The 16,448-nt window shown below is 41.2% G+C and overlaps 1 protein-coding gene across 3 annotated transcripts in view; it reads left to right on the top strand.

Moving 5' to 3' along the window:
* FOXP1 (forkhead box P1) overlaps positions 1 to 16,448 on the top strand; it is a 218,312-nt gene that overhangs the window by 50,403 nt on the left and 151,461 nt on the right. For all 3 annotated transcript variants that reach the window (XM_058031758.1, XM_058031759.1, XM_058031760.1), the window contains exon 2: positions 4,825 to 5,006. In XM_058031758.1, the coding sequence (XP_057887741.1) occupies positions 4,836 to 5,006 (171 nt within the window). In that variant the 5' untranslated portion in view covers positions 4,825 to 4,835. The remainder of the gene's footprint in view (positions 1 to 4,824; positions 5,007 to 16,448) is intronic.

Consider the following 16,448-nt stretch of genomic DNA (forward strand, 5'->3'; position numbering starts at 1 on the left):
CTGTGTTGTGTTTAATTTACATGTCCTTTCATGGCTGGGCCAAGTTCTTTAAGGGCATTTATTCTGCTTCATATAAATAATTGATCAGCCAAGTTAATTTACTTCTGCCTGACTTGGTCAACCTTAATTAACTGCCCTAAAATAAAGACTGAACTTTTTGTTAGCTTAAAATCTTTCACAAGTGTGGCAAAGGAGGGTGTTATTATGACAATATTTTGCCCTAGCACTGATCCCAGGGGATAGAAATGCCTAATGATCTTTACGTGCATATGTATTTGTAAACACCTCCAAGTACTAACATCTGAAATATAATCATGGACCTTGAAGAAACTCTGAAACACATGGGCTACATTGTGAATCTGTAGTCCATGTTAAGTCTGGAAGATTATTTAAACAGGGATTTTAAGGCCAGAAGACCCCAGGGATGTTTTTATAAAGGTGATGATATGCTTAAAGATATAGATTGGTACTTATTGAAGAATCTTAAAAATGCCTCACCAGATGCCTCCGTGTATGGTGAAGCATCTACAGACATCTGAATATCAGTCCCTTAGTCTTTCAGACTTGGAGTGGGTCCTTATTCTGACAGGTGCTTCAGTCAGTAAATCCTCCCTCATGCTGACATTAAACAATGCTGCTTAGTCTTCAGAAACTATACTGGTAGCAGAATTGCAGCAGTGGCACACTTCAGCGCCCACCTCCTGCCTACTAATCTCCATGCTTAACCTTGCTCATCTTAATAGGCCAGTGGAGCTGAGATGTGTATCAGCAGCATCTGCTCTTGGCGCTGTTATGGACTTTATGGATGCATTTTTAATGCATTAGCAAAGAACTTTTTCAGAATTAGGATTCCTTTTTTTTTTTTTTTTTTACTGCAAAACATTGACTTTAGAGGCATCAGAAAGATTATTTTGATTCAGCCAAAGTTCACATCTGACCTATGTTTTCTCAAATTTGACCATGTCCTTAAGAAATTGAGTGTTCCCTGCTTTTCTCCAGGTAATCTGGAAGATGATTACCTGTTGTTCTTCTGTTGACAGAGTGCCTTCTTTAGATTTTGCTTCACTGAAATTTTGCACCATTACCTTGAACAGAACATATTCACCAAAGAGATGGGCCCAGCTGTAGGGCTTTGACTTTGTGTTTGTGTATCAAAGCTAGAAAAAGTTCTGTGCAGGTTAAAATGAGAATCTGAAGAAATGGATCATTCTTCTGAAATGTTTAAACCAAGCCTACATTAAGTCAGAACAGTTCTTTTATTATGTGCTCCTTGATTTCAGGATAAAGTTTCACAAGCTGTTGTTGGTACTGCAGCTTACTTTGGTCCCTTCATAGAAGAAAGAGATCTTGTGTCACCTTTAATAATTCAGAGTCACTCTGTATCCCTCCTAATATGAAATGTCATAGAATGTTTCTATATATAGAAAAAATAAAAATACTTACACTGGTAATAACTCACATATTTTAAGTGCTAAAAATGCATTTTTCTTTGCAGAATTGATAAGAGAATCATTCTGCTTTCTAGAACACATGAAATAGACATGGGCTCTTCTACCATTAAATTTCTTAAGTCAGAACCAGGTTTCCTGCCTGATATGGAAGTAGTTGTAGAGTATTATTATTTCTTATAATAAATCATTATGCATAACAGCTTCTCCAGCACTGTGTTGGCTGTATTCAGGCCAGGATCATGGTTTCTGATACTTCACCTGGAGTTTCAGTTCAGTTCCCACAGAACCTAATTATGTTGCATAAAGTCAACCTTGCTTTGCATTTTTCTTTCACAATTTTGAATGACAAACTTCAGTAATAGGCTCCTGTAAGTTCATCTCCTCTGTGCTGGGAAGAGACAATTATCTCAGCCATCCTCGGTGTGCGATCACCTCAGCTCATTTAGGTGTGCTCAAAAAGACAAATAATAATCATTCTTGCAGAAAGCTCTCACAGGTTGATTTTTCATGACATGACACTTAATGATCAAACCAAACTGTGATTATTCATGTCAACTCACATTTGACTTCAGTGATGAAATAAACAGTTTTATCTTTTTTTCCCTTGAAATACCAGTTTTCTATCGGAGGTATTTTAACAAAGTGCTTTTGTTTTGTACAGGCATCTAGTTTAAGGTATATAGAAGTTGACTGCTTGTAAATTGGTGAGGTTAAAAAAAAATGCCTAAAGGCGTTCACTTATGGTTTTAAAATAATTTTTTGAAAGTTTAAACATGGTCCCTTAGCAAACTCTCTTTCCAGCTTCATTTCTTTGGTAGCTGCTGCCAGTTCTGCTGGGATCTGTAGGGTGATCACAACCAGTGGAGGGGCCGTGGCCCCTGTGTAGCTGAGCTGGTAACTGGCTGGGGTTCTTCAAAAGGTAAAACAGAGCATGAAATTTGTCATGGAACAGGTTCTCAAGAACTATGATCTTTTTCTAACCAAATACAATAAATAATCCATCTTTTTCTTAGTCCTATAGGCTAGAAAAATTGTTTCAATTTCTACTGTTTTTTCTTTCCAGGACCATTTTGCAGTCCTAGAGACAATAAATAATTTCTTGACCAGTTTGGTTGTGAATTATTTTCTGTGTCCCGGAGATATTTCGCTCAGAAGGGCAAGCCAACAAATCGTGATCAGGCAGTGATGGATCTGCTCCTCAGTGGTGCACATTCTTCTTGCTGCTGTCAGAGCTTTGCTTGGTTCTTCCTCTGACCCTACTGCTTATTTATCCAGGTTCTCACTTCCCATTTGTTGCATCAAAAGTGCTGGAAAATATTTCTTTACTGTTCTGGCACATGGGTTTTAGCGTCTCTTTCCACCACAGTAGCTGCTGGAGGCACCTTCCACCAGTTCTTGAGTGTGTCCTTCTTCCATCAGCTTCAGTCTGTGTGGTGGGGGCACACCACCATTACTGTCATGCTCCAAAACAGTCATAGGCATGAGTTTAACCCTCTAACCCAATTTTTCCTTGTGGTCATTGCTGTCTTCATCTGCTTCTGGGGTAAATTAAGGTAGTGCTCCATTTTCTCCAGTTGAGACCTGACTCCAAATTTGGGTGGAAGCAGAAAAAAATTACATCCGTTTTTGCTTTTTGATTTGTCATGGGGTAAAAGAGGTAAATCATTTTTTAGCAGTATATAAAATCCTTTCTTTAGCATATAAAAATTGCCTGGTATATCTTTGAGTGACTTGGGAGCTGTCTGTGGATTCTCACTCCTGTGTCTTCTTCCAAAGCAACCTGTGGCCATGCAGGCACTGCCTGGTGTGTAATCCAGCCTTGCCTCATAGATGTAAACACTTATTTAGACCTTATCATGCTTATGGGCTTTTCTTACAGTGCTGAAAATGAAAAACACACCATACTTGGTGTGTATCAGAGCAGGATCATGTTAAAATCCAAGAGCATTTCCTAGTGGTGTTGGGAAAGCTGTAGGTTTGTTTAGATCTCTGGAGCTTTTACAGAGGAGTTGACAGAAGCTTTATAATGAGTCTCCAAACCCTTTTGTCCCCTGGCATAATTTGAAGATTTAACAAAACAGATTGAAAGAAGTTTCCATAGACCAGCTGAAATTTATTTAAATGCAATCAGAATGTTTGAATCTGTCCTGCTACCATCCATGTGCTTGGTTTACTGAATTCAAACGGGTTCTTCCTTGAAGATAAAACATCTTCTTTCTGAGGTGGAGTAGCCTGCACAGGGGCATTTGGCTCCCATGTCCATGTGATTAGTGTGGGGCTGGCAGCATGCTTGGGACACACAGCTTGGCTTTCCATACCCCATCTCCCCTGGGTGAGGGGTGGAGGAGGGATGGGCTGGTGGAAGCCAGACAGGTTAATGGTATTTTAACCCTGGAAGCTGGGGCTTAGCAGGTGGAAATACTTTTAAAACAAGTCATCATACTATCTCTGAGTTAGAGCTTTGCAGCTGAAAACTGGCATATGTGCTTTGTGTGGGGAGTCTTGTGCACCAGTGCTGATGTTTGCTCCTAAGGGTGTGTAAATCCCAGGGGTGCTGGGGTGAGGAGGTGGGTACTCATCCTCATCCTCATTGAAGGCTTGTGACCCACTGATACTCTTGGTGAGCTCAGAGTGTGAAGCACCCAGGGACAGGCTGACACCAAGAGTCAGTAGAGAGGGCTGGCTGGAGGGAGCTGTGGCTGCTGAGATGAGTTTAGCCAAATAACGCAGGAGGCTCCTCAGTGTAATGCCATAACAGCATCCAAATCCATAGCCAAAAACTTGGCCAACAAGAGTAATTCTGTGAGCATTTGTAGCAGTTCTCCAGAAATGAGAAGTGATGATGGTTCAGCACATCCCAGATTAAGCCTAAATTGCTTCAGAGTAATAAAAGGTGCTAATTTGGCACTATCATGGTATGAGTGAAAACCAAAATAGTGAATGCTCTGCTTCACCTCCATGCCCTTACACAGCATATATCACATTTTTGATATTGTCCATCGTATGTTGCCAAGAATGACTCATCCGTTTCAAAGGAAAGCATCCAGATGTAACTAGAGAAATTTAATTATGGATTCTGTGTGTTCGTTCAAAAATATTTTTTTTTCTCTAAGGGAAAAAAGATGTTGAGCAAATAATACTATATTTAGAAGAGAACTAACTTACTAAAATTATAGCTGTACCAACGGATAAATAAACATAAACTAGTAGCATGAACCATTAATGAAAGATAAATCGTATGAAGGAAAATGACATATGTTTACAGTTTTGGCAGGATTTAAAACAGGGCATGTCTCCTTATATACAGCAACTGTTTTAACAGCTGCTTTTTTTTTTTTTTTTTCCCCCCCTCCCCTCCCCTAAATTATTTCAGGTTTTTGAGTCATGATGCAAGAATCTGGGACTGAGACAAAAAGTAACGGTTCAGCCATTCAGAATGGAGCGAGCGGTGGCAACCATTTACTAGAGTGCAGCCTGCGGGAAGTGAGATCAAACGGCGAGACACCTTCCGTTGAAATTGGGGCTGCAGACTTAGCACATCTCCAGCAACAGCAGGTACTGTTAAGATGCATTACAAGTTTCTTACCTACAGGAAAAGCATGAAGCATTTAACCCCCCTCACTCCCAAGCCCTTTGTACTTGCCAGGCAGAGGATGCTTTTGGGACTCGCCTGTGACATTCTGCGCGTTTTTGCCCGTAGGGGATTGCAGTCAGTCGTTAGTGTAAAGGGAAACCTTGGACTTCTCTTCCGGGGCTCCTTTTTGTAATTATCCCCTGGAAACACCCAAAGATCAGGGCTTGCTTCCGTTGCCTGAATGTGTTGAGTCTGGTGGCAGCAATTGGGTGAACTGCTGTATACAAATAACTGGTTTCCAAAATATGTCACTGGGTGGAAAATACACTAATGTTAAGTTTTGTTTTTGCAACAAATTTTAATATAACCTAGCAACCTCTATCAACAGAATGTTTTCTATTAGTGAGGAAGGCTGCAGAGGTATCTGCTGCGCAAAACGTCAGAATAAATAAATAAATACATCCATGTCAGTGTTCCTCAACTCCAAAGGATCAGAACCAAATCATGTGTTTTGCCTTGGTATTTTAATTAGTGTATATTCTGGGAAGTGACCAAATTCACCAGTGTAAATTATCCGCATAATACGGTTTGGCTTTTTCTTTTCCCTGATAAAATTCTGAGGCCCTCTGAGGAAATTTTACACCAAAGTGCTGGGCATGTATCATTAATGTGTTTGGGAACAAAGGCTGCAGCAGAGCCATGGTGAATACGCTCGCGCCTAACCCTCACTTTCTCTAATGCAATAAGGATTCTTAAAACCTTTTAAATAAGCGATTGGCAGCTGGTTAAGACTCCCCTAAGTGTACAGTGATCTTTTTAGCAGGTTGTTGTGGAGAAGAAAAAAACCTGTGCTCAAAAACAAAGCAAAGTGAAGGCTTGAGGAGGAGTGGGGCACCCCATTCGCCAGCCTAAGACAAAAAGCTGCCATAATTAAACAAGTCAGAAAAATGGATGATACTAAATGCACAGACTTTGGTAGTTTCAATCATTTCGTCCTACAGGTTTTTACTTGAAGTGAGAATACCATCAGTGAGAAAATCACAGCCATGCTGAATTCATTACTGCAGTAGTCACACAAAACCATGGATAAAATTTCAATAACTGCAGGCCACAGTTGAGTAAACAGTTGCACTGAAACTTAATTCCTGTTGACTTTTCCCTCATTCTTTGCCAGGGGCACATTCTGATTCGTAGTGCAAAGACAACAGGGGTTACAGCTTTGATTAATATAGGACAGTAGAAGAGGAGTAAAATATGTTCAACACAAAGGTCTCATCTTAAAAAAGGCTTAGTATCAAAATGAGTTAATTACACTGTGTTTTCCATAGGAGCACTATGGAATTTTCCAGTGAGGCTTTGTGCAGAGAGAAACAGGGAGGGGGGATCATGCAGACGTGCACACGGTGGACCAGAATGGCTCAGACCTCTGCTCTTCCACCATGAACTGACCCTGTGCCAGGGCTTCTCCACAGCCATGCCCAGGCTGGTAGCTATCCCAAGAGCTCAGGATGTCTCAGATAATGTTTTCACCTCGCATGTAATGGCTGGTGTCATTCAGCCGCCCGTTTGGTCAGTTAAGGAGTGGCACCCATTCATTCCCAGTCCTCTAGCCCTCCCCAAACAGTGCCCGGCACAGACCCGAGTGCTCAGGGCTGGGGATGGGATTGCCAGGCTCAGGATTGCTTTCACACAGCTCTGACTTTAGCTTGGAGTTTATTTATCCACTGCCAGTGCAGAGAATGTGGTTAGGGATCTTGCTTTTCTCCAAGTTCTTCAAAGACCTTTATGTTCTGTGTTTGAATTCTGCTGTTAATTGGTTTTGATGACTAACTTCTCCATGGAGTTTATCTTCTATAAAGCAAGTTGATTGCAAAGTTTAAAACAGTTATTAAATAAAAAAAAGGACCAACAAACCCAATCCTGATACAATAAGAGGGCAATCAGAGCTAGCATAAAAATATCAACCTTGGTGTTTGGAAAACATTTTTAAATGCTGAAAAGAAGAAAACCCCGTTGTTTTCAGACAGCTAATGCAAGCATTTACAGATACACATACAACATGGAGCATAATGTTTAGATGTTTCTCCGTATACAACATATGCTCTCAGGTCACTTAACAGAATGCGTTCTACAAAACACTCCTTCAATACAAATGAATGAGTTCTGAATTAAACAGCTATTTCTTAAGAGCATTTCATTCAAATCTTTTCATTTTGCCACCTGGCACTTGTTTTGTCTGAAAAAAAATAAAAAAATCAATGGTGGGTAGTTCTAGCTTTGCTGCTGTGGTTAGTTGTGTGTTCCCATGATGAGCTTGGCAGAACAGTGAAACCTGCATGTACAATGGCTTGTGAAAGCATCTGTGCTGAATTCAGGGTCACATTTTTGGTGACATTTATGAATTTATTAGGACTAATAGCTTTGTTAGTATGAGAGAGGAAAACAGAAATACTTGAGGGGTTTTTTAGGAAGTTTTAATGGGTTTGCCGACTTGTAAACATTTTGCCATGGAAAAATACGGAGCACCACAGCTGTTCGTATGTTTGCAAGAGAAATGTATGGTGTGATCACTCTTGCTATGAGGGAGGACTTGTAGGACAAGTTTTATGCTTCCCATGTCATGTTAGGGTGATTCTGCCATGCAAGGAGACAGAGGGTGATGTGATGCTCAATTATTTTAGCATTAGCAATCTCATAAAATGTACTGTTAAGCTGGGAGTAGCAAATGTGGGGATGAGTTCTGCAAGTAATTCCAACTGATGTTTATGTTGGTGAAGTAAGAAAGGCAAAGCAATACAAGTGACTCTTCAGGGAGGGTATGTCTGTGGAAGAGTTGGGTAAAAGTGGAAATGCATATACATGTCACCCTCAGAACCAAAGTATAAGGGAAAGGGAACTTTTTCTCAGTATTTTGGCACTTGCTGGAGGTGGCAGAGGTGGCATTCCCACTGCTGCTGGCTCCACAGGTTCCAGAGGTCAGCATCTCATGACAGTGATTGTCAGGATGTGGTGGAATGGGCAGGGGTTTGGTGACCTGCTTATAAAGCCTGGGGCAGGCTTGAAGGTTACCTGGATCATTGTACTTCCTAAAGAGATGAAGCAGGGATTTGGTGTGGGGTCAGCTAGTGGGGCTCAGGAGCTCTGTCCCAGAGTGCCCACGGAGGCAGCGCCAAGTGACAGAACAGAAAACCTGGGAACAGAGTACCAGGCTGAGTCTGGCAACATCTGTTGGCTCTGAGGCATCATGAAGAACATTTGGGAGGTGCAGAATGGGTGTTGCAGTGACCCACAAGCTGAAGGAAGATCAGGCTGGGCGAGGGAAGCTTGGGCAGAAGGGATGTAATGATGGGGTGACTCCTTCCTACCAAGCAGTAATAAATAAAGACTCATAGGGACAAACTGCCTTTTAATGTTCATGATCACAGCTGTAGTTGCTTCAGTGGTTTCTGACATCTCCTCAAATAGAAGGTTTGATGCCTCAGTCCTAGACAGCTCTTTTTTTTTTTTAAGCTTATAAAATAAATATTATTTATTGCATTTTATTTTTATCCTCAGGACTATTCATTAAAGCGTTCTTCACGTTATTAGCAGTGAAACAAGACTATGAATTGAACAAAGGGAATGATTACAAAGTTGAATCCTGATGCATAGCAGCAAGACACCAAGTGCTGTGTTGCATGGTGGCAGAAATACAAACCTCTCCACATCAATAGCCGGATCCACTTTGATACCGTAACTTCAAGTACTGCCCCACGAGTATAAAACTCAGTATCTTTGTCTAATCCAGAAAGCTTTTGAACTTTGAGGAGGTATGACTTTAATAGTAATTTGTTGACAGATTAGCTGCAGAGATTGCAAAGGGTTTATTTTGCAGAACTGGCAGGCTCCTATCAGTGTTCTCTTAAGGAAAAAAACACACACTGCTGTTTTGCAATTGCTTGCATTTATTGACAAGCTGTGCTGAACAGGCAGAATCGGAATGTTTGGATAATGTAAACCTATAGCTTGTCTGATGGAGTGTAGTGTACTTTTAGGTAGTGCACAGATTGCTTGATAAAGAGGGTTACAAGGTGGCCGTGTTTATGACAAACTGGAATAGAAATACAAACGCAACTGGTATGTGGAGAAAGAAGGAGGAGGTTTATGTAAAGAATTGTGGGGAAGTTTCTTTTCTTCACTTTGTCTTTCAGCTGTACTATACTGTAATTATGAAGTGTCACTTCAAGCTTTCTGAAGAATTTAGATAAATACTAGTTTTGCCATGTGTCCACCAAGGAAGGAAAGAAGGGGGTTTTCCTGTTATATCCTGTTTTGTGCTTTTATTCCAGTAAATATCTGCAAGTGAAAAATACAGTTTTGTTCATATATAAAAGAAGGCCTGATAGACAAAAGAAATTCGGACTAGATTCTGGTCTGTGCCCACATCGGTGCCTGCAGTTGGGCTGTTTGTGGTGTCTGTGTCAAGATGCCAGAGTTGGGCCCTTTGGCAGAGGTTGTTTCATGAAATGTTGAGATGTGAAGTGTTAGATTGAGGGAATCAAACTCCGGAGGGAATATGTGGGTTCTTCAGATTTTGTTCATGTTCAAAGACAAGGAAAATGTACAAGAAATAGGGGATTTGGTGTATTGTTGAGAGGCTGTTTTAATTGGGCAGATCAAAAAGAAAATTTGACTAGAAAGAAATCTGAATATATTGCAGTGTAAATGAAAGAAATGCTCTTTTTTTTTTTTTTTTTTTTTTTTTTTGATTTGGTGAGTTTCATGTTATTTTGCAAACCCATGAGGAGAGGTTACCGACCACATCAGGAGTTTTACAGTCCCATTGATCATGATGTGGACTTATCTCTGTGGAGCAAAACTGCTAAATTAGATCCAAGATAAAGTCTTTGTTTCATATTGACATAACTGGGTTAGACCAAAATTGTTTGTTAGACTTAGAAGGGAGCGTCCGTGTTGAGTCATTTTGTCCAAAGAGACATGAAGCCTAATTATTAAACTGCTGTTGCTATTGAAGGAGCCATTTGAAAGTATAGATTAAACTCCATGCAGGCTATTGGATTGTGTCTGATTTTGTATTGTAGTACCCTCATAATTGAAGATTACAACATGGTGAAAAGATGACTGCATTTGTAGAGCTTCTGCTGTTTCATCAGAGATTGTGAAAAACAACTTTATGTTCCCAGTAACTTTGCGGTTTTTATCATTCATACTTTTCCCCCAAGTTCTGCCATCTCCCAGCATTGAACGGAAGGTGACATGATGTCTTTTTAGTCATTCAAATCTAATAACTTTTAATCTGAAGGTTAAGTAGTGAGATATAAACTAAGAGACGATAATATCAATTTTATGTTCACTGAAGGGCACAATATACCTCTTTCTAGTAGAGGGAAAATTGTGCGTAAAATGTCTTTTGCTTTTCAATGGAAAAGCTGTGGCTCTGAGAGCTTGGGAATGAAGCAGCGCTGGAAAAATTAAATAAGTTTTAACATAGGCTGGCTACCTTGCCTGGGTTTTAGAATCAATGATTTTTTTCCTTAATAATTCAATTTTTAGATCAGTTGTCAATGAACCATGCTGAGAACATTCATGCAGCATTCTCTATCCTCACTATTGCTAATGTCTTTGTTATAACTACTTATTGACACCAACAAGCCCTAAATTTTCTCTAACTGTTGAAGGGTAAGGGGAAACTACTGCTTAGTTGCACTTGCTGAGATTATTGTTTTCTCTTTGTCTTGGCTTTGTTTTATTTTGCTTCTGAGGTCTTTGATAAATAACTGCATAAACCCGAGTCCTCAGAGCACCTTGACATTGGCACCCAGAGCTCTGCTGTTGTGCGTGCAGGTACAAGCATGGGCATGCAGAAGCTGGGTCGTCAGACATGTAATCACCTGGGTTATGTGCACATCCAAATGCAGAAGTCCTCTGTAGGCTGCCCATGTCTATTTCTGTATTTATTTATTGTTTTACAATAGCTGCTTTTACTTCACCTGGTAAATTAGGATCAGGCAGTAATCATTTAGGTTTCTGTGGGCTCTTTGAAGGGATGGAGCTTCTGAAATATGTTTGCTGGGTTGATTTTTAGCCTTGCATCTCTGTGAAAATTCAGCAGTGGTGTGTTTGTTCCCAGCTGTTTTCGTAGGTGTGCCCTCTCCCCTTATATTTGCTTATGCTTACTCATAAGCAGTAAAGTTCCACAGTCAGGAGTGCTGTTTAGGGAAAGTCTGCAAAGGAATGCTTTAAAGCTGTTAGCCAGCACGTGTATACACTGCAAAAGGCTTCCAGCAAGCATCAGATATGAATTAAAAGTCTGTTTCAACTGATTGATGTTATTCAGATTATTAAAGACTGTTTCTCCTCCAGTGATCTTCATACTTTAAGGGTTGTTTTATGAGTGGTGCAACCACTTATTTGTAGCAAATATATATATATATATATATATATATACACACATATATATCTCAAACTTAAAATGGTAGTGTGCCTATGGAGGTGTAAAGCAGCCTTTAATTCACATGGAACTGCTCCTCATTGTGGCTTTTAACGTTGCGAGATGCTTAAGCATGTGCCTAAATGTAAGTGCATGACTAGTCTGATTAAGGTCACTGGTACGTCTCATGCCTGTAAAATTAGGAATGTGCTTAAGTACCTTGCTGAATTAAGGCTTAAGTAATTTCACACTAATAAGAAGTTGCATGGATTGCTGATATTTTAGAACTAATTTAACTTTATTTGGAGACACGCTGCATGCAGGGAGATTGTTTGGCAGTGCCTGAGGAGCAGCAGCGGAATTGCAGCTGTTTTCAGTAGCGTAGCCCCTGATTTCAGTGGAGTTTTTTCTGACTTAAAAACGTTTAAATAAGAACAGAATCAAATGCCATGGTTTCCTGCATTTTGTTCAGGGGAGCTCCGCTGGGTATCCCAGCAAGTGAGAAGAATGTTAACAGTACTGTTGTAATTTATAACAGTGATGTTGTAAATAAAGATTGGGATATGAAGTAAAAATGCAGAAGTTGTGAATGCTCTTCATGAGTTTATTTAACTGCATAGCACCCCATTAATTAAAAAAAAAATAACAGAAGGTATCTTCTGGAGGCTTAGTGTAAACAGTGACATTATATAATGACAGTTTTGTAGGATAGTGTTGCTTGTTTTGTTGCTGCATTCTGTATTTTGTTAGCCGTGCTCCCTACATTTTCAAAACATAAACTATATTTGCAACCTGTTTTAAATAGTGCAAATATATCTCTTTTTCCCCTATAAAAGCTACAGATTGTGTCTGTGGAGTGTATAGTCTCAGACATCCCTGAAGCCTGGGGCAAGTGCCAGGTTTATTACAAGTTGGGCTTTTCAATTTATTTTGAATCATATTTCTTCTTTTTCTTTTATGGGTTTTTGTTTGCTTTTTGTTTTGTTTTGGTTTTTTTCTTCTTTTTTTTTTCCCAGGCTACTGAAAGTAGGACTGATAAAGTGAAGGTTGAGGAGAGTTGGGCTATTTAATCTCTCTGACAATGTGTTGTAAAACTCATCAGTGCAGTTCTCCCCTTTGCCCCCTGCTCTCAGAGCGTGTTCCCAGGCAAACCAAAGAGAAGGATGCAAGAAATGGGTATAATTCCTTGTGTTCTGTGTGCTGACCTAATACTGGTTCTCATTTAATGACCAAGGATTGAGGACTGGGATGGTTACAGACAGAAACATCGCTGGGCATGCAGCTGCATGCCTGGAGATGGGTCATTTTTGCTTGGTGGAGCACTGCAGTTCCAAGTTTAGGTGACCTCTTTTGATCAAGCTTCAAGGCTGAACTAATTCTTATATGCACATTTGGGGCCTTCTTACCTTATGAAATAGAATAAGCAAGTTTTTTGAAAGGATTTAGTTCCTTTCTAGCAAGAGGCATCGTTATCGAGGGGCACAACACAAATGTTTCAAATTTGGAGATGCAGAGCAAGGTCACAGTTTGCCTCCAGAATCTGAAGTAATCAGGATTTTATTTCAGATAAAACCTCTGGGGCTGATACTTAGAAAACACGACTTTTAACTGGCATTACGCAATTTGCTATGGGTCACTTAGCCAAATATTTGTGTATGGGTCTTTTTTCTTCTTTTTTTTTCTTTTTTTTTTTTTTTTTTTTTAAGACTTTCCAAAGTTCAGGTGGGATTTCAGGCTTTAACAAACTCTACCTGGAAATTAAGTGCAGGAAGGGAGGGGGGAAAAAAAAAATCTTGTCTATTTGAGCTAGAGTGATCACAAGCTAAAAGAATGTGGTTGCTGTTGGCGTGCTCAAATCAAGTTTTCCTTAAATTTTCCTTGTTATTATCACCGATACTGAAAAACGTCTGCCAGGAAAGAACTGCAACACCAGTGAAATGTTGTAAGACCACTGACTGTCTGACATTCTTGCTTTTTTCCTCCTTTTTCCAGTAATCAGTGAGATACGTGCAGAAATAGGGTAAGGTCCCTAGCTGTTCCCAGGGACTGTGTGGGCAGAGGGTGGATCTTCCCCAGTACCTTCTGGCATCCTGAATCAGCAGCAGACCCACAACTCTGGGAGGATTTGGCTGCTGTCTCACGGATGAAGCTGGAGCATTTGTGTTCTTATACCATCACCGTTTTGTATTTCTGTTTCCACATAATTAAGTGATTCACTGAAGGAGAAAGGTCAGACAGGCACAGGGAAGGAGAATGGAACTTGTTAGAAGTAGTGGGGCCCAGCATCTTGCGGCAGAAATTAGAAACAAGATGGAACATAGTTTTTCTCATGGATAAGAAAGCATTTGGAGCGCTCAGATCCTCCCAGTCCAGTCTCAGCAGTCTCCAGGAGAATTCTTCTGGCCTCTGCTTAAATGAGAAATTTGATCTGCAGATGAGCTCACCTAGGAATTGCTCTGGTTTTGGGGAGAGTGGCTGCAGTTTATCTTGACTTTGTTGTGTTGCACTGCATACCTGCTCTCCTATGTCATCCCTCTTCCTCAGGCTCAGAGCAGGATGGACAGGTGTGTGTGGAAGGCAACTGCTCTGGATTTTGTTGGAAGCTAAAGTTGAAAGCATCCAGTGTGCTGAGTGTGCCGGTGTGGGAGCTCTGTGTTTGGGACAGGGGTGCTCTGTGTCTGGTAGAACCCCCAAAGTGTCTCCTCTGGAACAGCTGGCATTCAGTTATAGCTGTAGGTAAAGTGCTTTCTGCAAGGTCACAGAGAGGGTTTGGTACAGCTAAACCTCACCAGTGCTTCATTTTAATGCCTGTTCTTCTCTCCCAATAGCTGTGCTGGTTTCTCCATCCCAGACATGGTATTTGGGTAGCAGAAGCTGTTGTTTTGTTCAGGGAAAACAGTCTCCTTCCTTGCTTTCCCATGGCTGTAAGGCTGTATTACAGATCCAAAAGAAAACCCTCCAAGTCAATAAACAACAAAAAGCAGAATTATCTTTTATAGTGTTCTTGAAACAAATGTAAGGTTATAACACTAAAGCAGGTTTTATTAAATCTAGGCGTGAATCCATATTGAAGAAATAATCCACTGCTTCTTTTCTGCTTCTTGTCTTTTTAATTAGCGCTGGCAATGGGATTGTTAGCTTTTAAGATACGGTAAATATGAGCCTATTAATATTATTGAATATAATACTCAAGAAGGAGCAGGGAATGCTGGTAACTGTGGCTGTTTTATGGAGGAGCTAAAAGTGGGCTCTTTGCTGTTCCACACATCTTCCTTTATGGCTACTGGGGTGAAGCCCTTATTGGCAGCCCTTCCCCAGGTCCCTGGTGCAGCTGTTCTGGAGCAGCCATCCCAGCAGGTGCTGTGGGACTCTTGTCCCTTAGTCCACTCTGGCAGGATAGGTCTGAGCCCCTTTTCACAACACAGGGAGTGTTCAGAGTTTAAAATAGTTCTGACTCTTTTTCCTTGAGAAATGATTCACCAATTCCTCCGATTAATGCTTTTTGAAGTGCTTTACTGTTGGTTTCAGTCTCTTAACTTGGGCAAGGACTGGATTATAAGGGTTTAACAGTGATTAGCTCTGTTTACAGTATTTTTTTCTTGCTCTGAAAGGTACGGTGTTTGCTTTGCTGAGGGGTTTTATTTTGCAGAGTTTCTGTTGACCACCTGCTTTTTTTCATAATTGGTTGCAAGGACAATTGCTAGGCATAATAAATAAAAGATACGGCCTTCCAAGGCTGTGTCATAGGGACTGTACGTCAAAAATTCATAAACTGTGAGCAAAAATATGTGCCTCTCCCCGGGGGCAGGGAGGCGCGTGCCATGTTCACGTTTGGGGATCCTTCCAAGGTCATGGAGGTAGGAACTTCTCCAGAGCTGGCTGATGGCCTGGCTGGGCTGCAGCCACGCTCAGGACAGGGCAGCCCACCAGCCCAGGTTTGCTGGGAACTCCTCCTCTAGTCTTAATGTTTTTCTTTGTGTGTTTTGGAAAAATAGACTTTTTCCCCTCCAGTCTTTCCATGTAGACCAAAGGCTGGAGTAAAGTGTGTCTTTGGCGCTCCTGAGTCTGCCTCAGCTGTGTCTCAGCAGCCTGTCAGTGGAGCTTTCAGTCCTGCACAGGCCTTTTGGTGCTAAACTCTTCATTAGGAAGGTTTTCCCCAGTGCCTGACCAAAAGTCTTATCATAGAATGGCTTGGGTTGGACAAGAAAAAAACATTTCTCTATGTCTAGTCTTGTATCAGGTTGTTCTTGGGACAGATAATGAGCCAATGAGTGTATTTGCCCATTTAATTTGTATATGTCAATGATGATTTTGAGAAGACTCAGGACACGTTTCTGAGGATGCTGCACTTCAGTCTCCATCCCAGTCACTGTGCTTCATCACTCCCTTAAATCTAAAGTAGAAAACAGGAGGCTCAAAGGGGGACATGGGCTGGGGGTGTGAGTGAAAATCCCATTTCATGTTCAGTGCCCAGAGTCCATCCGGAACCCCCCAGTAACTGCCTTGGCCACGCCTCTGTCATTTGGAGGCTCTGTTCCTGTCTCTGCCAAGTCCCTGTCGTCCACAAGACAAGACATCTGCAGTGCATTTGTTTAAAGCAGGGAGATGACAAGCACTGAAACAGATGTTGGAAAGCAGAGCAGCACAAGGCCTGTGCTAAGTGAATGGCCCATTGGGCTGGGGCTGTTTGATGGCTGATTGCAGAGTGAGCCAACTGTTCCTTCAGAGCAGGCTGCGCCCAGGAGATCCCCGGGCAAGAGATGTGCTTTGCCAACATGTGGTGCTCCCTTTGTCACCCTGCCTTTTCAGGTGTGCCTGGGGAAAGCACAGGGAACAGGATCATCATTCAAAGCCCCTTAGATGAGTAACACTCTTGCTTATCCAGGCTGAATTGATTCCTGGTTACGAGTTGAACCATTGGAAAGCATCAAGAGCGTGCCTCGGCATCCAACAGCCAGTATCACTCATTAGTTTGAATGAAAAGCCTGTGCAG

Source organism: Melospiza georgiana, chromosome 11 (genome assembly GCF_028018845.1).
Source record: "Melospiza georgiana isolate bMelGeo1 chromosome 11, bMelGeo1.pri, whole genome shotgun sequence".
Classification (NCBI taxonomy): domain Eukaryota; kingdom Metazoa; phylum Chordata; class Aves; order Passeriformes; family Passerellidae; genus Melospiza; species Melospiza georgiana.